This window comes from Bipolaris victoriae (assembly GCF_000527765.1).
Source record: "Bipolaris victoriae FI3 unplaced genomic scaffold scaffold_7, whole genome shotgun sequence".
Taxonomy (NCBI): domain Eukaryota; kingdom Fungi; phylum Ascomycota; class Dothideomycetes; order Pleosporales; family Pleosporaceae; genus Bipolaris; species Bipolaris victoriae.
In genome coordinates this window covers 176,412-197,541 of record NW_014575385.1, presented here as the reverse complement: position 1 = coordinate 197,541, position 21,130 = coordinate 176,412, and the positions used below count along the sequence as shown (strand labels likewise).

Genomic DNA, 21,130 nt, shown 5'->3' with positions numbered 1-21,130 from the left:
ACCCCTCGCGCTACGTCAATGCAGACTCTCACTTGCATATCTTTGTGTTTATTGCGACAAAGAGGCTGGTACTGGGATTCCATCGCTTCACAAGCCGTTTGATCCGGCACTGCTCTGCTATACTCCACGCCTTTCCGAATCCATGGATTAGGCGTGCTAAAGACGGACCCTGAAGCCCCGCCACCCCTCGTGCATATACTGTACAATAGCTAGACAGCTGCATTTCTAGATACACCGCGCTGTCTTAGTGCCTAGGCCGTCCATCGCCCCGTGTTCGGTGTTGCGTCTCACCAGTGGGCGTGTCGTCTGTCCTCGTGGACAAGGGCACGAGCTCATCCCTATCACCTGTGAGCTAGGTAGCAGCGCATCCGCTAGCAAGCCTACTACACTCTCTTCAAACACCTGTACTCTATACATCTCTACAAGGCCCACCATGGAGGATGGAAATATGCAGTTACAGCCAGGTCGCAGCATAAGCTTCATGAGTCGGTCGCAATAGCCTTTGTGCATTTAACAAGCTGACTCAATCATAGCCCTCGGTTGCTCACTGCACGAAGTACTGACGACCATTAAAGCCGAAGTTAAGACCTTTCCGCGCTTCCAGCTCTACCACGATGACTTCCACCCTATTTCGTCTCCGGTACAAGTCGTCCTACCTGACAACGGTCTGCGCCTACAGTTTGATGGTCCTGATCAGCGACTACGCCTTATCGAAGTGCTCGATTTCGCAAAAGCCCGGCTGGTATATAAGGATATTGAAGTTTACAAGCCTGCGGATGGAGGATTTTCAGCAGGCCCGCCGGGTCCGAGGTTCAGGCATGTCTATGACAAGCTACTAGGACCGACTTATGGCGGAGAGTATGTGCCGCCAAAGTCGGAAGATCCAAACGCAATGGGAACATACAACCTGTCATATCCAGGCATAGCCTTCAATTTCCCTGTTCAACACTCCGCATACTCCCCCAAGAAGGACTTCATTTCGCTTCTGTCATCTTCTGCTACCGGTCCGGCAACGTCCATGGCTGTCTTCAGCGGGGAGTCATGGCAGAAGGCCCGCGCGACTCTGTTCACTGCTCCTCCGTCGAACCCAAGATCACTGATGCTAGGTAAAGCGAAGGATAGCGGACCAGATGAGATTGAAACAGTCAAGGTACATGGTGAAGGCAGGATAGAGCTTGTGAGACGTTCAAGTCCCCCGTTTTGGATTATTCTTAGCGAGACAACACCCCAAGATCTGATTATGGAACTGGGAGCCCCAGATTCAATTTACCGCAAAAATGACCACCGGCTATCTATCCACAAAGATCGGAGAACAAGCGACGCATCAGATCTTTCTCCGGGTGGTCTTACACCTGACGAAGACTCAGATCCGGGTTCAGCTATAAGAAGCGACGATGAGGATGCATGGGAAGACGATGATGATGCAGTTCTGGAAGCCCAAGAGCGAGAAATCGCTGCAGCAGAGCACTTCTACAACTACTATCACCACGGCTTCGATATATTAATCTCACAGCCCACGCAGATTTCCCCACCTTCGCCAACTGCTGAAAGGCGAGAGAGCGATGTACAGGACGCAGGGGAGCTCAGCGCACAACCTCTAAATCATCTCACCGCAACCAAGATAATATTCCATGGAAATATCCCAGGATCATACCAGTTCAACCGACATCGGAGAAGCAGATGGACTCTCGAACACGTCCCCTCAGCCATGTACCGCGAGCCGCTTAATTCTGAAATGGGGTTTGGCGACATATCCGGACGCTTAAAGGAGGTCTTCAAATCGTACTACGAGAATGAGGAGCAAGAGCGACTACAACAGCGTGGTATGGCTCTGAACCGTGGTTGGGGCGATAGTCCAGGGAGCAGCTGCGAACTTCTTGGAGGATGGGAAGACAGTTCAGGGAGAAAGAGCAAATTTGCCAATGCTGGTAGCGTGCTTATGGAGGGTGTCACTGATGTGGGTAATGTGGAGTTATTCGGGTTCCCAGGTATGGTCTTTGAAGTGCTCAAGAACGGGGCTGTGAGCTCTTTGACCGTTTACTGATAATGCACGATTTGAAATGGGTGTTGAAGGGTTAAAGGCGTTCAGGATGCAGGCATTGAATGAATGATAGATGACCATAACAGTTTAGATACCATAAAGATACGTTTATTTTTACCCCATACGAATAGCACATTCATGTAATTGCAAACACACTTCGTACCACAATACAACTTATCACCCCACTATCTCCATCTTATCTCCGAACACCCCAACCCCAAAAAAATATCCAGCGCACCACCCGCCCAACTCCCAGCACCAATTCCCTTCGACCCACAATGCTATTATGCTAACCCCGACGCGTATCCTCCGCGCATCATGGTCCACCACCCTGCGGCTCCCAAAATCGAATTTCCCGCCTAGACCGCTACCTTCTGCGAATCGCGAGTACCTGCGCCGATGCACCGATGAGTTGTATGCCTGGCAGCGGAGCCCCGACCGTATTGTGTACCGAGGACACGCAGACAAACAACAAGATAGCCATTCGCTAGAAAAAGAAAAAGAAGGATCTGCCATACCGAGGTTCACGCTACATGATGGACCGCCGTACGCAAACGGACCGCTGCACATTGGCCATGCACTGAATAAAATTACAAAAGATGTGATTTGTAGATTTGAAGTTGGGCAGGGGAAAGAAGTGTCGTATATCCCTGGCTGGGATTGTCATGGATTGCCTATTGAAATTAAGGCATTACAGGCGCAGAAGAAAGATGCAGCGCAGACGGATGCAGTGAGTGTGCGGGAGGCGGCACGAGAGTTGGCAGCAAAGACGATTGAAGAGCAGAAGAGCGGGTTCAGGGAGTGGGCGGTTATGGGGGAGTGGGAGAATGCGTATCAGACTATGGAGCGGGGGTTTGAGTTGAGGCAGCTCGACGTGTTCAAGGTTATGTTTGAGAAAGGGCTGGTTTATAGGCAGTTTAAGCCTGTGTATTGGAGTCCCAGCTCGCGGACTGCGCTGGCGGAGGCGGAGTTGGAGTATGATGAGGGGTATAAGAGTTTGGCGGCTTTTGTGCGGTACCCTGTGAAGCTCTCGGAAGAACTTAAAGCTGGGGCGCTGAGGGATGTTGAAGATGAAGTCAGCGTGGTTATTTGGACGACTACGCCTTGGACTCTACCGGCAAACAAGGCTATTGCGGTGCACAGAGATATGCAATATTGCATTGTCAAAGATGCAGGCAACAACAACGAACTCATCCTTATCGCTACTTCACGAATACCCGAGTACGAAAAAATCCTCGAGCGCAAGCTGGAAATCGTCGTATCAGAGCTCCGCGGCTCAGACATCGCCGACCAAGTCCAATACGAAAACCCGTTCCAAAAAGCCTCCGGACTACAACCCATCATCCACGCAGACTTTGTTACAGACTCGTCAGGTACAGGTCTCGTGCACCTCGCTCCCGGCCACGGCATGGACGACTACAACGTCTGCACGCCCCTCGGCATCCCAGCATTTGCCCCTGTAGACGACGCCGGCGCCTTCACCAAAGATGCGTTTCCCGAACAGCCAGACTTGCTAGAGGGTTTGCCTGTCACCGACATCAAGAAATCCGGTAGCAACGCCGTGTGCAACTACCTGCAGAAACGCGGGTTGCTCCGTGCAAAGCAGAATTATCGGCACAAGTACCCGATTGATTGGAGGACTAAGGAGCCCGTCATCACGCGAGCTACTGAGCAGTGGTTTGCAAACGTCGAAGGCATCAAGGATGCGTCCATGAAGGCAATTGCCAATGTTAGTTTCAAACCAGAGTCTGGGCGGAGTCGTCTGGAGAGCTTCATTCAAGGTCGGAGTCAATGGTGCATCTCGCGGCAGCGCGCGTGGGGTGTGCCTATACCTGCTTTGTACAAGGTAGAGGGTGATACCCTTGAAGCGACTATGGATTCCAAGGTCATTGAGCATATCATTCAAGTCATCAAAGAGCGTGGCATCAACGCATGGTGGACGGATGCACCAGACGATCCCGCGTGGAAGCCGCCGCACCTCAACGGCACATATGTACGCGGCAGAGACACAATGGACGTATGGTTCGACAGCGGAACAAGCTGGACTCTTCTACCTCCGCAAAAAGACGAACCCGTAGCAGACGTATACCTCGAAGGCACCGATCAGCATCGCGGCTGGTTCCAGTCCTCGCTCCTCACCCACGTCGCCACGCAACCGTACGCAAGCGCCACCGTCAAGGCACCGTACAAAACCCTCATCACCCACGGCTTCACCCTCGACTCGGACGGCCGCAAAATGAGCAAGTCCCTCGGCAACGTCATTTCCCCCTTCCAAATCATGTCGGGCGAACTGCTTCCCCCCGTGAAGCGCAAGAAGCAAAAGGGCGCAAAGCGAGACGCAGCGACTAAACATGCTCCGACGTACGACTCCATGGGCGCCGACGCACTGCGTCTCTGGGCCGCAAGCAGCGACTATACGCGCGACGTAACAATCGGCCAGCCGCTCCTCATGTCGGTGAATCAAGCCCTGCACAAGTACCGCGTCACTTTCAAATGGCTTCTGGGTATCTTCTCCCTCCCCTCGTGTTCCCCACCGTTTGTATCCTTCAACAGCCTCGTCCCCACCACCAGCGAGTTTGCAGAACTAACAGATCGACTCGCGGTACACCGTCTGGTACAGGTAAGCAACGAAGCGCATACTCACTTTGTAAACTACGATTTCTTCAAGGGCATCAACACGCTGAACAAGTACATTGCCATGGACCTGAGCGCTTTCTACTTTGAGACGCTCAAAGATAGAGTGTACACGGGTGATACGGCGGATTGCCAGACGCTCCAGCGCGTTTTGGGCTTGATTTTCTACGAGCTACTGCAGATGCTGGCGCCCGTGTGTCCGTTGCTTGTCGAGGAAGTCTGGGATCATGTCCCTGCTGCCCTAAAAGACAAGAGTATCCATCCTGCGCGCGCAACGTGGGAGCGTCTTGCGCCGCTGCCCGAGTCGGAAGCCAAGAGTTTGGAGCGTATGAGCGGGGTGGTGGGGACGCTTGGTGGTGCGATTAAGGTTGCGCAAGAGAGGGTTCGGGCGGGGAAGAAGATTGGATCGAGTTTGGAATGTGCGGCGACTGTTTACCTGCCTGCTTCTAGCATTGAGGCGTTGAGTGGGACATTTTCAAATGCCATGCATCCACTGGGTCTTCAAGCTGAAGACATGGAGAATCAGTTGGCAGGCTTGTTTGTCATTAGCGAAGTGAGGATACGCGTTCTGTCTGATACTTTGTCTGGGGCCTCTTCAAGTGGGCAGCTCGGCTTTGTGGCGGAAGATGCGGAGCAGATGAAGCGGCAATGGGCGTGGGTGGAAGAGGAAGCTGTGGCGGCAAGTGGAGACCAAGGCAGTGATTTGCTCACAAAAGCACGAGTGCTGGTGCATCCCCCTAGTCGGGAAAAGTGTCCGAGGTGCTGGCGCTTTGTCAAGGAAGAAGCGGAGGATGTGTGTAGCAGGTGTGCGCATGTTGTGGAGAAACAGGGCGGGGTTTAAAGATGCTGTTATTGTGAAATACAGCACGGCTCTTGGGCTTGTATAATATGTGTATATGTATGATGGTGATGAACCAAGAAACCATGTGCTCCTTTCCTTCAGTTGAACACTCAGCCCATTTACGTTTGTAGATATTCTGGTGCTTGTTCCCGTAAACTGACGAGATTTGTCTTTCGAGTTGGGAAATGATGACCACAATAGGTCTTCTAGGCGCGCTCGGCATACGGGATATACCTCGTATGGAGCCCAACAGAAAAGGGTACACGGCCTACTCGCGGTAAGAGTCAGTGGCTTACCCAGAGGTTTTGGATGTGGTAGTTTTATCGAGTCAGCATCCTCAACTCTGTGCCGGGACATGTTCCCCGTCCAACTAGCAAATCGTCCTGCCCCCCCACATGGTACGTGGTCGGGATGGCTTAGAAGCTTTGCTGACCTGCAAACGCGTCACGGTGCTTCGTTATGTGAGAATTTAGGCTCGCAACAGAGATCTCCAGGCCAGTTAGTTGTGTTGAGGGTCGAAGTTGCAGAAAGAGTTGGATACGATAATGGCCGACGCCCAGGTTAGTTGTTTGGCCCCCAGGCAATATTGAGCCACACCCTTGGGGCGGACTTCCAGTGCAGAGGGTTTGGAAGGTAACCCGAACCCAGCTGAGTGTTTACTCATGCTACCCTCCCTGCCAAGGCTGTTTTTCGTTTGAGAGGACCAGTAAGAGGAGCGTGTGAGCGAACGAAGGAAACAGTGTTTGGGGAATGCAAAAGGCTCTAGCGTTGTGCAACATTGGGCTGCGCTGTCGTGTGCTGACTATGGCGAGTTTGTGTATTATAGGCGACTAGCGTAGGACATTGCAATTGTAAACATTGACGCAGGGCCAGGGATAGCTTACACTGGCTGGTGGCTAAGCATTCGGCAGTTGACATCCGTACCTAGGCGGGAGTGGCCAGATTACGCGGATACGAGGCAAAGGTAAATCGCCAAAGCAAGTTTTGATCTGACTCTGGTCTAGAAGCGCGTGTCAGTGAGAGGCTCCGTCGAGATGCGATTGCTCGATTTGGGAAGGATTTGGGCCATTGGTCCAATGCGAGAGCTACTGCGGTGGTATTATCTGGAATAGAAGTAGCCTCATATCCACCTTGGTAGCCACGATTGTGCTATCTGTTCGGTGCTGATTGGCTTGCTGGCAGCCATGGAGTTCCAATTGCATGGTCACAGCAATATGCTAATCAATGTGGAATCCACAGTTGGGCGTCATTTGACATGTGGGCGCGACGAGGAAGAATTGAGCCGATGGGCGGAGGATGCAGATGAGAAGGGATGAAGCATGGTTGCCGGGAGGAGCTTGGCGCGGGGATAGGCTAAATCGTGCATCAGATGGGACGAGAGCCTGGATGGTGGCCGTGAAGCAGTTCATGGCTGTTGCAGGAGCAGGCGTTGACCCCGGATTTCAGCTGACCAAGATGTGCGATCAGCAGCCTTGTCAAGGTCTTATCTCGTCAGCTAGCGATGCGGGCAAGGGTCGGCATGAAGGCGAGGCCAAGTAGGCGGGCAGGGTTGAAGGGGAAGTGGGCGAATTAGGGCGGGGAACGCGGTGTCTGGCTGTCACTGTTCGCCGCTGGCTGCAGAGGGTGGAGTGAGCAGAGTGACCTCACAGCACAGTGTCAGTGTGGTGGGCACGGGCCTAGCGCTGCTTACGTGGAGTGTAGCGAAGCCGAGGCTTCGGCAAGCAGCAGTACACATGCCGATCTGGTGGCTAGACCAGCCGCGCTAGGGTGTGTGTGTGTGGGAGAAGGGCAAGGCTGTCAGAAGAGCATGCCGATGTCTATGTAAGTAGGTTCTACTGGGTAGGAATGTCCATGCTAGGCTGATGCGCATTTGCCGCGCCATAGGCTAAGGACATGCACGTGAAGTAAGCAGGGAGGCAGATTGCAAAAGGCGCGCCATGTGCCGTGTGTCTATTTGAAGAGGGGGACGGGCTGTCGAGCTGGGAAGAGCTGGGAAGTGGGAGATGGAAGCAGCAGTTGGGGCTGGGGGCTCACGATCAGCCGTCGTTGATCAGCAAGCATCTTTCGCCTGCAATAGCGGACCGAACAGGGGGGCTCAACAGTTGGACCCCACAAGCGACAGAGGGCAGCGGAGCGAGTGTTTGCCGTCGCCACTTCCAGAAGCTTTCTCTGGCTGGGATGCTGGCGGGAGATGACGACGGCTGTGTGGCGACAAACGGCGGGGGCGTGTCAGACGAAGCGCACAACTGGAGGGGTGAGGTGGAGGCAGAGGCAGAGACAGAGGCAGAGAAGCTGAGGCAGGCAGGAGTTGAGGCACACGGGTTGCCAGCGCACCTGGAGGAGAGGGTAGGGGGAGAGGAAGGGAGGGTAGGGTAGGGTAGGGCAAGGCAGAACAGGGCAGGACGGGGGCTAGCGGGGGGGAGGTGGCAGGCAGAGGCAGCAGGAGTCGTAGCAGGTAGAGAGCAGCAGGCGCAGGTAAATGTATGCACAGCACTGTGTGCCGCATGGTGGAGGGGAGGATACGAGGCCCACGGACGGTGGACCAGCCGTGGGAAGCGTTTCAGGACAGAGCCCGTCCTGCAGCCAAGCTTGCGCGAGCGGCTCTGGCGCACACACACACACATACAGAGAGACAAGGGACGAGCGCGTGAACCGGCGGCGATGCAGTGCACGGCGACTGGCTGGGCGGGTTGCGTGTTGGGCAGGGCGTCGGGCGATGGGCCTGCGCGGGCTGAGACGCTGGGGGGGATTATTGGAATGGGGGATGGATGGGGAATATTGGACGGGGGCGGACGAGCTCTCTCTCCCTCTTTGGGGCTTGGGAGGGCAGGGCTGGCTTGGACGGGCATGTGCATGGCATGGGCTGGCAATTGCAATGACGCGGCGGAGCATTTGGCGGACCGACAAGCTTCCAGAAGGCTTAGGTGCTTCGACGGCGGTGCTGTTGAAGGCGCGGGTGGGGACTTGCCCACTGCAGACTGGTGCACTGGCGCACTGGCGCACTGGCTCGCCCTGCTCGTTCCGTCTCGAGTAACCCAATCACGGCGCCACGCCTGCATCAATCCTCTCCTCGCTCTGCCCTTGCACCCTCTCCCACGCCCACGCCCATATACCACACTACCACCATCCTCCCGCTACCACCCATGCCGCTCCCACTGCAGCCCCTTCTGCGAGTGCGCTGCATGCGACACTGACGCCCTCCACCACAACCCCCTGCGTCGCCTCTTGCGCCTGCTACAGCCATCTCTCGCTGACACGCCTACGCAGCGCTCTCCCGTCCACACGACCACGTCCCAACTCCTCTGCCCTACTGCCCTACCACCACTAGTCCTGCCACTACTACCACCACCACCCACTATACCACAACCACAACCACAACAACAACACCCCACAGCCACAACCACCACCACCACCCTCGTTTCCACCCGCCCACGACGCTGCCCTTCGTGTCCGCTGCTCGCACGTCTACATACCTACTTTCCGTTCCGTCCTCCTACGCCGACGCGCCTGCTCCACGTCTGCCCTCGCCCTGCCCGCTCCTGCTCCCATAGACGGAGACGAGACCGACTGCCAGGCACCGCCCGAGCCGCCTCCTCCACGCCTTCCTGCCATCGGCGCCGGCCTTCCTCGTTGTCGCATTCGCCATCAGCGCCTTCCTTGTCCTGTTGTAAACAATTACCCAGTCCCCGTGTCGTGTGCGCTCCCTACCGCTCGCGACTCCGCTAGCATCCCTGGGGCCTCCCATCGACGTCGCCGTTTCAGACTGCATCTCGGACCACCGGGCGCATTGCCACCATCTCGTTTGTCCAATCCCCCACACTGCTAGACCTGTTGCATCGTTTGCATCTGTCCTGCGCTCACTGTCTTGCGACCACGACGCTGTCTCTCCCCAACTTTCCCACCTCAACCCACCACCCCCCTCTCCCACCCCATTTTGCGACATCACCATCTCGCCCTCCCCTCTGCGCTGGAGACCAGTGCTGGCTGGTCGCCGCACATAGGCGGAGAAAATGGACCATGGCGCGTGCAACGTAGTCTACATTGACCGGCGGGCCAACGACGAGCATGTGCGCAAAGAGAATCTGTCCAAGTCGCTTGTCGCCCGGACGAGCACTGGAAATGTAGGCCAGAGCTACTTTGCCATGGGCAAGACGTCTCCGCGCGAGGTCCACGACAATGTCGAAGCCATGCTGTCCATCTCCACCGAAGGTACGACGAGCACAATGCGCCCAAACATCGCCATCAACTCCTACTAACAACTTCGTCCAGTACACATCTGCAGCACAGGCCGGGCCTGTCTCCAGAAGATCAACCAACTCATTGATGACACCAAGACCGCCATCCCTACCTTTGTCATAATAGATATTCCCTTTGATGAAGAGCAGCGCATGAAACGCCTATCTCGCGAACCACGCACGCCCTCGCCCACGTCGTCGCGCATGAACCGCATGGACACTGCCGAACCAGACGACATCTACGCCATGCACCTGCTCACTCACATCGCCTCTGAGATTTCGTCCCGCAATTTCTCCAAACTCGTCGTGCCCGTAGTCATGCTGTCGGGAGTGACGCTGGACGAACCATCGACATCTGGCCCGCTCCCTTCGCCCGGTCTCCACATGTCGTTTCCGCTTGGTGATACTGTCCGATTAACGCGTTATCTGGATGCCGGCGCTGTCGACGTGCTGACTAGTCCCATGTCACGAGAACGTATGCTTGGCTTGGCTGTCCACGCCTATCGGCTACAAAAAGAGTTCAACCGGGAAGAAGCAAGTTTTCTGACCACTAAGCGCAATCGGAAGCTGTCTTGGGTCGGCGTCGACGATGCGAAACCGTATGCTTATCTGCGTGAGGCCATGGTCTCGAACCTGATGACTGGCATTTGTAATCCGGAAACCGTGGGAGATTCTCTCGACTCCATGTGCGTATACGTTGCGGCATAAAGGTGTATGGCTAATAATCCTAGGGACTTTCATCTCGACTACGACCGCAAGATACTCGTTGAAAATGCAGTGGGCGTCTGGGCCTTTTCGGCTCATGATTTTACTGACGATGAGCTGCTTTATGGCGCTTTGGTAATGCTCAAGCATGCGCTGCAGATGCCCGAGCTGGAGCGATGGGCAATCACAGAAGGCACGTGCTTTGCATTTCATTGTGCCGCTTTCCTGCTAACCGGTTGCTAGGCGAGATGATTGTCTTCCTCTTGGCCAGTCGTACGGCATATAACGAGTTCGTCAAATACCACAACTTCCGCCATGTTGTCGATGTCCTCCAGGCTCTTTTCCACTTCCTCGTCCGAATAGGCACCCTACCTATGTATCCACCCGACACACGCAACGTATCTGCCCCCAAGTCGCCGATAGCCTCACTTCTCAAGCCGTTTGATGCGCTCACGCTGCTGATTTCTGCCATTGGACACGATGTTGGCCACCCCGGTGTCAATAACGCATTCCTAGTTGCGTTGAATGCACCATTGGCGCAACTTTACAACGACCGCTCCGTCCTGGAATCATTCCATTGCGCCGCGTATTCCCAAATTCTACGGCGATACTGGCCAAGTGCATTCTCCGACACCGCAATGCGCAAGCTGATGATCAACAACATTCTTGCAACGGATATGGGTCTCCATTTCAAGTACATGAGCGATTTGGGCAACCTGCAACAAAAAGTTGCTCACGACCAAGGAGCTGTGGACGGTTGGAGTGCCAAGGTTCAAGAAGAGCAAAAAGATCTGACTTGTGGTTTGCTCATAAAATGTGCCGATATTTGTAATGTGGTGAGTTTGCTTTTCTAGACCGCATGCTGTAATCCATCCTAATCTACGTTCTATAGGCGCGAAAATTCCCAACCGCTGCGAAATGGGCCAACATCCTCACAGACGAATTCAGCAATCAAGGACTCATGGAAGCCGAACTCGAGATGCCTTCATGTCTTTTCGGAGGGCCGCCGGTGCGCGAAGACATCGTTAAGCTCGCGGAGTCGCAAATCGGATTCATGAATATATTTGCCAGGCCACTATTCGAAGCCGTCACGGACATTCTACCCGCCATGCAATTTGTGGTAGACGAGATTTTGACCAACAAGGCTATCTGGGAAAATAGAATAGACGAGGAGCGGCGAAAGAAGAGGAAGAACAAGAATATGAACCTTGGTCTACTGACATCAGGGTTTTCTGTCGATCCAACCCCGAGCCCACTTTCAGGAGGACCCAACAGGTCGCCGTTGAAGATACCCCTGAGCGCAATCAAGACCATTTCTCCTGAAGAAGCGGCTCGCCGAGGATCGACTGGCTCAATACAAGCTGTAGCTGCGGCATCCGACTCAAGAAGATCATCCATCATCGATAGGAGCTCACGGCGGTCGTCTACTACACCAGTACCAGGTCAAAGGCCCATGGGCTCTAGCGAAAACGTGACCTCGTCCCGAAGGGGCAGTCGGGACCCAAGTCTTACGGCAATTTTGGTCACCCAGACGCCAAATGCATCCGATCAAGCTACAAAGGGACAGGGCACAGGTCCCGATGATCGCTCAAGAGCGGATCGCAAGGACACATTGACAAGACCTTCTTCAATGATCAAGGATAGAGATAGTCCCCGACCTGTCACTGCTCCATCGCATGCCAGGCGCAGTCAAGGTGAGTTTGAAAGTTGATTTCAATTCTTCAAAACCGTGGAAAACTAACATTGCAAAGCTCTCGATCCTTATCCAATCAAACAACCATCGCCTCAAAGCCACTCCCAGGTTGATCTGTCTCATAGTGAGAATGGAAACCTTGATGGCTCAAAACTCCAACCCTGGGACACTAACAATAAGCTGAGCGCAGATAGCAACGCAGCCCGGTCCGACGTCTCGCGCGACTCAAGCTGGTGGCGACAAATGGGTTCACGACGACGTACTCGCGATGGGAGGAATGGCGAAATGGAAGCACGAACTCATGTCAAGGAATCTACACCAGAGTCTCTGGCCCCTCCAAACGCCGATTCGCCCACCGTGTCGCCCACCTGTTCGAGCCCCGGTAGGAAAACTACAACAACCGGCAAGATCATGAGCTTTTTCAAGCGAAAGCCAAATAGTCAAAAGGAGCAGCCAGAGAAGCAGTTGTCTAGTTTTGGCAGTTCTTCACAGTTGCGAACCCCACAGACCAGCGACCCAGGCCGATCACTCAACAGCGATGATTGATTTCAGCATTCCTTTTCTACGCCTCTATTGACCTTATATTAATGACAAACGCCGCATCCGAACCACGGTATTTCCTTTAGTCTCAACATACCATTTCAAAAAGCAGTTCTTGGTCTCTGCAGCACTTGCTTTCGGGTTTTCTTCATCTCTGGCAATTGCGGGCTATGATACCTCTTACACGCGATACGGCAAGTACCAGCAATAAGCATGGATAACACCACTTGTTTCTGGCCTTCCCTTGGTCTACCTTCGGGTGTTTTCTGGTGGATCATCGTCCACGTTCTGATTCGGCGCGCGCATTTCTGGCACAGCATCTTTCAAGCTTGTCTTTCCCGCACCTTCATTCGTCTCGTTTCACTTTGTATGCTCCTTTGTCAATTATCTTTCATCTTCGTATGCAGCGCTTTAGCTGTGCAGCATGCATTATTCGAGGCAGCAGCCATTTGTTTTTTCCTTTCCTTTCTTTTTTCCAAGCCTCCATATTGAGGGAGGGCTAGTCGTGTTGTTCTATCGGCGGCAAGAAAAGGTCGCATATGTTTACGCGGCTTCCTTGTTTTTACGAGTAGAAGATATCAGGCATGGGTCAGCATTGGGGCTGACAAAAGAACGATGTTGTTGCAGCAGTCGGAATGGTAGAACTGGGACGGGGGCACCCGAATCGGCTCCTTCCTTACCTCCTCTGGGAGAAGGTGCTATGTCTACTATCCTAAGCTCATTAGTATCGCTCAGCGAAATGACGATAAACTCTCTGTAATGAAATGTATATTCTCAATGTCTCAACTCATACACTTGTACACACGCACACTACGTGGCTGGTTGTCTGTGACAAAAGGACAAATGAGCCTTGCAGCATTTCATGCAAATTAAACGAATACGATTTCTCGTGTTCGCATCTCGCATACGACAACGCATCGGCGGACACCGATGATGTCCTTTATCGTGGTCACGAGCTACCGTCACAAAAGTGGTCCTTGTAAGTCTTAGCTACCTATTTCAGGCTTAGCGCATCTAGCCCATAGTCCGGCGCTAAACCCCACTTGCTACCTTTAACAACACCACCACCCCTCAACTCCCAGCTTTCGCATTGACCGCTCATCCTTTTCTCTCTCATAAACTTTTCCATCACAAAAAAACCATGGATGACAAAGTAAAGTATCTCCTCTCGCTCAGTGCAGTGCGGGACCGTTCAAAGATTGTGGGAGAGGCAGCTGCAGCTGGCAAGCTGAGTCATTTTGATGTACACGAGGAGCGATTGGGCGACGCTGCTGATTATGTGACATCTGTCATCAAGGTGTGTCTTTTTGAATATTAGGAAATCGTGATTTCTTGTACGTACTGTGAACTTTTTTTTGGAGGGCTGATATGTTATATTATATATCTAAAAGCGCGATTATGGTCCAGACAAGTTCCATACTATTCCCCCGCACGGCCGATGGCAGCATTTTGAAGTCGGCAACGTTCCCCGCATATCCACGCTTCTTGAGGAATGGAAAAAGGAGGGATCCGACGATTTGGAGGTTACACGCCGACTGATCGATTTGTTTTTTGTTTCGGTGTTGTTGGATGCTGGAGCGGGTGACCACTGGCGATATGTGGAGCCAGGGACGGAGCGCGAGTATGAACGCAGTGAGGGGATTGCAGTTGCCAGTCTGTACATGTTCAAGAGCTTGAGTTTTGCGGCTGCCAAAAATGAGAAGCAGCCCATTGTGGATGGTAAGTTTCAGGTTGTACACTGGGCTAGTCATTATGAAATGACTGACTGTTTTGTGTACAGGAAGAGGTCTCCAAGACTTGAAGACAGAAGAACTTGCAAGTGGCTTCCAGATTACAGACAAGAATCCAATGCTGGGTGTCGAATCTCGTGCCAATCTCCTTCGAAGCCTTGGGAAGTCACTCTTATCCCACCCTGAGGTCTTTGGCCAAGAAGGTCGCCCCGGAAATGTTGTCGGTACGTGTTGTTCTTTGCTTACTACATTCCCTGATATACTCACCAACCACAATACAGATTTCATGAAGAAGAACTCTTCCGACTCTTCAACCTTGGACGTACTCGTATTCTGGGACATTCTCCAGCAGCTTCTCATTCCCATCTGGCCACAAGACCGTACAAATGTCAGCGGTCAACCCCTTGGCGACGCGTGGCCCCTGTCAACACTCAAGACCCAATCATCTTCCTCAAGTGCTGATGAAACCGAGTTCATTCAGCCGTTCCACAAACTAACACAGTGGCTTGCTTACTCCCTTATGGTGCCATTCACACGTATTCTCTCACTACAGTGGAAGAACGCGTCTTCGCTTACTGCCCTACCCGAGTACCGCAATGGCGGTCTATTCGTCGATCTCGGAGTCTTGACACTTAAGCCTGCTTCCCTCGAGCGCGGCATCAAGGCTTCCTCCGATGGCACTGGACTCCCAGCTTTCAGCGCAGGTGACGATGTCATCGTCGAGTGGCGTGCCATGACTCTGGTCTTGGTCGATAAGCTGTACAAGCTAGTCCTGCAGCGTATGGAGGGAGTGGATCTCAGTATGGCGCAGTTGCTGGAAGCCGGCACGTGGAAGTCTGGTAGGGAAGTTGCCAAGGAAAAGAGGCCTACGACAAAGAGTAGCCCAATCATCATCCTAAGTGATGGTACTGTGTTCTAAGAAAGTGTGAGGCTTCAACGAATAGAGAAAAAAACAAACTTTGCAAGTTCTTGAATTATGGAAAATTCCCAACTACCAAAGTGCCCTCCCCCAACTGGAAATAAGTTTATTCCTCACTTTAACCAGCTTCTTCTTCTCCTTCTCCTTCTCCTTCTCCTTCTCCTTCTCCTTCTTCTTCTCCTTCTCTCCCGTTTTCCAAGGCCAAAAAAAGTGCCCTGAAGATTTACAGATTACGAAGAGACCCTCGTTCAAGCTCCCACACACACAGAGAAAAATATCCTACATACACACTTGTAAAAAAAAAACAAGAAAATCTGAACGTGAGCAAAAAAAGAAGAAAAAGAAAAAAGATTTCACGCATCGCTACTCTCAACTCCGCCTTTCCGCCCTCTGCGCATCCATGTCCCCCCCCCTCCTCTCCGCCATATCATCTAGAATCTCAATAAACCCAAGTCCCTGCGGTGCACGCCCTCTACTCGTCCTCTGCTCTCCCAGCACCTCCCCATCCGCCTCTGCTCTCCCACCAGGCGCCTCAACCTCGCCTTCCCTCATCTCCCTCCAAACCGGCATAACCCTTGGCTCCCCCCTTGGCTCCCCAATCGCAACCCCAATCTCAGTCTCCTCATGCGGATGTTCAAACTGCGTCGCCAGATCCACCTTTTCTTTATTATCATCCCAGCTCCACTTCCTACTCGCGGGACTAACAACGGCGGTGCTGCCGCTTAGCTCGGGGCTCGCGGGGTCGCCCGAGTCGAGCTCGTTGCGGGGTTCGTCGCCGGAGAGCTCAGAGGGCCCGCGGGCGTGGCTGTACATGCTTTTGTGGGTGCGGAATTGGGCGGGGGTTTGGGGGGTGGCTGGGGTGGAGAGGGGGAGTTCTTGTGGGGTGTTGTAGGTGTGGGGTACGACTGTGGAAGGGTCGTAGTTGTGTTGGTAGGTGTGTGTGGTGGGGTTGTTGTAGAAGCCGTTTGGGTGGTTAGGGTTGGGCGAGGTGTAGGAGGGGGGTGCTGTTGTGGGTTGTTGTTAGTAATTCAATTGTATATATTTCTGGCTAAGCTGGAGTCTTTGTTGTCAAAACTTACATTCGGAAATCTGGTTATGGTGGTGCTTGTTGTGGAACTCGCTCATGCCGTTGACGGCGTCTCCGTTTGCGTCTCCGTAGTGCTCGGCGGCTTTTGCCTTTTCCTTCTTCTTCCTTCGTAGACATAGCCACCATACGATGATGCCGATTATAGCAGCTATAGCGAATGCGCCGCCTGCTGCGCCGCCTGCTATGGCTCCTACTGGTACGCCGTCATCCGATTTCTTTGCTGCAGCAGATGGACCTGAGGTGCTAGTAGTAGTCGCAGATCCGGTAGCATGATATGCACTGAGCAGGTCATTCCGATTCAAGATTGCGGGTTCAAGATCACCGTCGGGACAGCCAGATTGGGCACATGGATTTGTTTTGCAGCAGCCCCAGAATGTTTCTAATGCAAGTCAGTCATCGCCTGTAGCGCGCGGGAAAGAAGACCGATACCAAGATCGGTTGATCATCTCAAGTACTTACGTCCGGCAGAGCAAGTATAAAACTTGCTTCCAGTTCCACATGTAGCATCGGGAAATGTGCCATATGCTTTTGGATCGAAAGCACCTGGGTAAAGGTTGCCTTGGGCGCATGTGATGTCGCATGGGTCTCTTGCGCAGCAGCCGACAAAGTATCTACAATGATATTAGACACCAGAGATGATGGGAGCAGAGATGAAATATTAACAATCCACTTACGTTCCATATCCACAGGCCCACCAGGTTCCTCCCGAAGGACATGAAGGCGAGAAGGCCTGTCGCGCAGCAAGGTAGGCCGACATATTACACTAATAACCGACTCCGCGGTCGCAACTTGAGTAGTATCGGCTACCACTACTAGTTGGACTCAAGACCTCCACTCACAATCACGTCAATAGCAAACAAACAATACCGTCCCTCAAAAAAAGAGAGCGAACAGAAAAACAGGTACCAATTAGACAGAGAAAGAAAGAAAGTCAGATGCAAGGAGACGGCAAGAAAGTATGGCTGGCCGGGTCTCACAACCGAGCGCAAAAATCAGGCGACCAAAACCCGCCCAGGTAAATATCTCAGCCAGCGCGGAAGGAAGCTGGGTAAAGAAAAAACGGAAGGAATCACGTCAAGAAAAAAAACACGAGAGAGCTGATCGAGACACCCCTCCCACCTCCAAGAAAGGCCATAATAGCCGCAGCGAAACAAAGCCGCAGCAACTATGCAAAAGTGGGCGGGCTCAGCCTGTGTGCCCAGCTTTTCTACTTATCTACGCTTTCCTCTTCTTCCTTCGCCTGCTTCCAGCAAAGACTCTCCAAAACGGAAAACTAAAAACGCTGCGGTGTCGCCGCACCAGTAGCCACACTCTAACATACAATACATACTAACAAAGAAGACAAAACGGCGGTATGATTACCTTGCAACCGGATACGAGCGACCAGCTCGGGCTGTGTGTGTGTGGGGGGTGGGGATCTTGCAACCAGCTCAACACACATACCACATTGCACAGGAGCAAGCAAGCAAGCATGCGTGTGCGTGTATACGTAGCTGTTGAGTATGCGTCCACACGAACCCCAGCACCCAGCACCCAGCACCCCCGGCTTCGCCCACGGCACACCGCAGGAACAAAAGGTCCAAAGACGAGAGACAGACACAGAGACCGACAGAGACAAGAGACAGAAGAGAAAGAGACCAACCTAGGCATAATTGGCGTGCAGGATAACCTCAGCACTAACGGCGAAGGATGCAGCTCCTCATTCGTGCGATGGTGATGCCGACGACTACTATCTGTTTTTTTTTGGGGGCTGAAATGGGCGTCGAGCTATCTTGTGTGCATGGCCCCCCTCCCCCCCCCCCGCGCGCGCGGGGGAAATAAAGTGGAGAAAGAGAAAGGGAGTGGGAAACGTGGATTACATTGCAGAATGGAAGGTAAGTATGTATTAGTTAGTAAGTGGAAGTAAAGTAAAGAGTGATCGTGAGGGCTGCTTGAGCTCTCGAAAGCTCTTTCTCAGACGGGTTGGTGTGATTGGAATGCAAAGGCATACCCCGCATTGGGTGTTAGTGCTGCGATCGGTGGCGGAGCAGTCAGGTGGCACAATTACGTAGAGAAGCTGACGGGCGGCGTCTATTCCTGGCGGGTTTTGAGGCAAGGTGAGAGGTGGGAGTCGGAGGTTACATCACTTGTTTCGTTGCCGCCGACGAGGCAGCCTCGTCTTACTATTTACCAAGACTTCTTTTTCGGCAGCCGGCTATATTCTGGATTGTGTTAGGCTGAGAGGAGTGCAGTGATAAAGTACATATGCATATGTAATGAATCTTTCTTGGATTCTTGGGATTACTATTTCTGTTTGTTTTGGGACCGGGTATATATACAGGTAGATGGAAGCTAAGTAAGGGTATGCGAGGATGAAAAACCGCCCAAATGCGAATAAAATAATGCAAAGAAATGTTAATACACCGAATCCCAGCGAAATCATCCCTTACGATCACTCTTTTCATGGTTGACCAGTCGAGACACCAAGCCCTTGACGGCTAGCTCGTTTCGCCATGTCGCCGGAGAATTCTTGTTGTGTAGCCAGTGGAGAAACGAATGGAGTCGCGTATGGTGACTCGAGTTCTGAAGGGCCAGGGCGGGCAGCATCTGCGGGAAGTTCTGAGAATCGTCGGTTGTCCATGACATTTGAAGAGCCGGCTGGAAGTTCAGAGAATCTGTTATGGGACGAGGAAGAATCCGCAGGAAGCTCTTGTGGCTCGGCTGCGTGGCTGGCGTACTGGTGATACGACTCATGTCCCTTGCCGGGTGAAGTGGCCTGGTAAGAATTCTGGATTGGAGCCGAGTATGTAGGAGGTGCTGCTCTCAAAGTTAGCTGGTGAAACAGGGCAAGCAAGTGAGTCGACATACGTGATTGAGCTCCGTAATGCCCTGCGGCAGCACTGTTGTCGTTCTTCTCATTATTGTTCATCATGGGCATCATGGTGGCAGCACCCATGTCGCCTTCTGTTGTCTTCTTGTTCTTCCTTTTACGGAGCACAATGAAGATGATGATTCCGATAATGGCCAAGACTACCACTCCTCCAACAACGCCACCAACAATAGCGCCCGTGTTACTCTTGCCTGAACCCGAAGGATTCTCTTTCTTGTCCTGTGATACGTATGCGTTGAATTGCTCTGGTCGCTCCATGAATGCAGGTACCAAGTCTCCTTGCGCACATGTTGCTGGTGGGGTTGCAGCGCAGGGATTCGACTTGCAGCATCCCCAGAAACTGTTGCCTCCAGTACATGTGAAGAAGTCGCTAGCACTTCCGCAAGACGCATCAGGAAATCCGCCATAGTGGGAGATATTGAAGCCAGCAGGTCGGATATTTCCTTGCACGCAACCATTCGAGCATGGGTCCGACGAGCAGCATCCTACGAAATTACTACCACTGGCACAGGCATACCTGGAATTTGTCAGTGTCAAAGTTTCCATCAAAGTTGAGCTCAGTTATTACCATTTGCCGCCGAGTGGGCAGTGAAAGTCGAAAAAGGACGAATTAGACATGATAGGCGCACAAAGTATGATACCGAATGTGCCTTTGGTATGCGCTGACTGCGCTTGTGTTTATTGATGTGTACTAAGTGGAAACAAAGAGAAAAAAATTACGGCCAAAGCGACAGCAGGTACAACAGGAAGATGGCCGGTGTGATATAGAATAGGATGAAGCAGGTAATTCAAAGAGGAACAGCACACGGAAGATGTGGGCCCCCTCAAGTATCCAGGCATGCATAGTGAACGCCTGAACGGGGCGTACTTTGGTCTGCACGGCCTTGGAAAGGCGCCGATTGCGCCACGCACCAGCCGAAGCCCGCGCATGACCTAATGTAGGCTAAATGTCTCTTTTCTCCATGGTGGCTGGTAGGGACTGTGATATTTTGGTATCTTGTGAGAAGCTTGGCCGCATAGTTGATGCTGAAAGCTGAGAGAAAGCTGCCGAAGGAGCAACATCCCTGGTAACCGACCCGTACCTCGAGGCAATAGATGATCTGGGCAACTGAGCCTCAGCACAGCCCTTTTTTCCCTATTTCAGAGACAACACCACAGATGGACAAGGGAAAGTCTAGGCGATGCCCCAGTTTACCGTACGCCTGGGGCGCCTGCTTAGAAAAAAGGTCCACTAAACAATAGCTTATTGTCTTTCCTCCTTCTTTTTGCTATACATGTATTGACACTTGTCTCGGCACCAGCCAGGCGAAGATATGCAGTGTTGGGGGCTAATGGATGGGTGGGGACGACATGTCATTTAGTGGCGTTCTTAATCGAAATGACAACGAAGATACTTACCTCTTGGGCGGAAGGGGGCCGTTTCTCAACAGCCATACGGGCTATACCCACAACCGCCCCGCCCTATGTCAGCACGAACCAATGTTACCCCGAGGGGGTTTTGGGAAATAAGGCTGAATGCATTAGGAGAATCGCCACTCGGAGAGGAATTTCGGTGACGAGCGTCGGAGAGGAGAGATGGGACAGCTACTACCCTCGCCGATGTAGCGGTCAATTTGGGCTGTGTGTTCAGCCGCAGTGAGCTCTTGGCAGGTCGTGATGCGCAGCTAGAGTGTCTAGACAATCCACAGCTGAGGCGGTAAGGCGCCGGTATTCTTTCGAAGCCCGCATTTGGGCGGAATCACAAGACTATTGAAATCTCGGGCCATGCCGTTGTGGGTTTGGACTTACTTGAATGCACAGAAGTCACAGATGGCTGGCCTTGTGAAGCCTCTTAAA

The 21,130-nt window shown here is 52.8% G+C and overlaps 7 protein-coding genes across 7 annotated transcripts; 5 read left to right on the top strand and 2 right to left on the bottom strand.

Annotated features, from left to right (window-relative positions):
- Positions 1-433: 433 nt before the first annotated feature.
- COCVIDRAFT_87304 (hypothetical protein) lies at positions 434-2,044 on the top strand (the record flags this gene model as incomplete). The annotated part of the gene is made up of 2 exons (XM_014705665.1): positions 434-485; positions 534-2,044. The coding sequence occupies 2 exons, from the start codon at positions 434-436 to the stop codon at positions 2,042-2,044; spliced, it is 1,563 nt and encodes a 520-aa protein (XP_014561151.1).
- Positions 2,045-2,327: 283 nt separating this feature from the next.
- COCVIDRAFT_87199 (hypothetical protein) lies at positions 2,328-5,516 on the top strand (the record flags this gene model as incomplete). Its single annotated transcript, XM_014705664.1, has 3 exons — positions 2,328-2,481; positions 2,539-5,228; positions 5,313-5,516. The coding sequence occupies 3 exons, from the start codon at positions 2,328-2,330 to the stop codon at positions 5,514-5,516; spliced, it is 3,048 nt and encodes a 1,015-aa protein (XP_014561150.1).
- A 4,010-nt stretch (positions 5,517-9,526) lies between these two features.
- On the top strand, positions 9,527-12,695 carry COCVIDRAFT_33849 (hypothetical protein; the record flags this gene model as incomplete). The annotated part of the gene is made up of 6 exons (XM_014705663.1): positions 9,527-9,725; positions 9,786-10,437; positions 10,483-10,649; positions 10,700-11,292; positions 11,349-12,150; positions 12,208-12,695. 6 exons carry the CDS (start codon positions 9,527-9,529, stop codon positions 12,693-12,695), a joined length of 2,901 nt encoding a protein of 966 aa, XP_014561149.1.
- A 207-nt stretch (positions 12,696-12,902) lies between these two features.
- On the top strand, positions 12,903-13,449 carry COCVIDRAFT_33848 (hypothetical protein; the record flags this gene model as incomplete). Its single annotated transcript, XM_014705662.1, has 2 exons — positions 12,903-12,968; positions 13,135-13,449. 2 exons carry the CDS (start codon positions 12,903-12,905, stop codon positions 13,447-13,449), a joined length of 381 nt encoding a protein of 126 aa, XP_014561148.1.
- A 381-nt stretch (positions 13,450-13,830) lies between these two features.
- COCVIDRAFT_87490 (hypothetical protein) lies at positions 13,831-15,338 on the top strand (the record flags this gene model as incomplete). Its single annotated transcript, XM_014705661.1, has 4 exons — positions 13,831-13,986; positions 14,081-14,412; positions 14,474-14,643; positions 14,701-15,338. The coding sequence occupies 4 exons, from the start codon at positions 13,831-13,833 to the stop codon at positions 15,336-15,338; spliced, it is 1,296 nt and encodes a 431-aa protein (XP_014561147.1).
- A 369-nt stretch (positions 15,339-15,707) lies between these two features.
- Positions 15,708-17,182, bottom strand: COCVIDRAFT_12220 (hypothetical protein; the record flags this gene model as incomplete). The annotated part of the gene is made up of 4 exons (XM_014705577.1): positions 15,708-16,342; positions 16,418-16,804; positions 16,885-17,036; positions 17,100-17,182. 4 exons carry the CDS (start codon positions 17,180-17,182, stop codon positions 15,708-15,710), a joined length of 1,257 nt encoding a protein of 418 aa, XP_014561063.1.
- Positions 17,183-18,865: 1,683 nt separating this feature from the next.
- On the bottom strand, positions 18,866-19,912 carry COCVIDRAFT_22792 (hypothetical protein; the record flags this gene model as incomplete). The annotated part of the gene is made up of 3 exons (XM_014705599.1): positions 18,866-19,221; positions 19,273-19,811; positions 19,863-19,912. 3 exons carry the CDS (start codon positions 19,910-19,912, stop codon positions 18,866-18,868), a joined length of 945 nt encoding a protein of 314 aa, XP_014561085.1.
- Between the last annotated feature and the right edge of the window lie 1,218 nt (positions 19,913-21,130).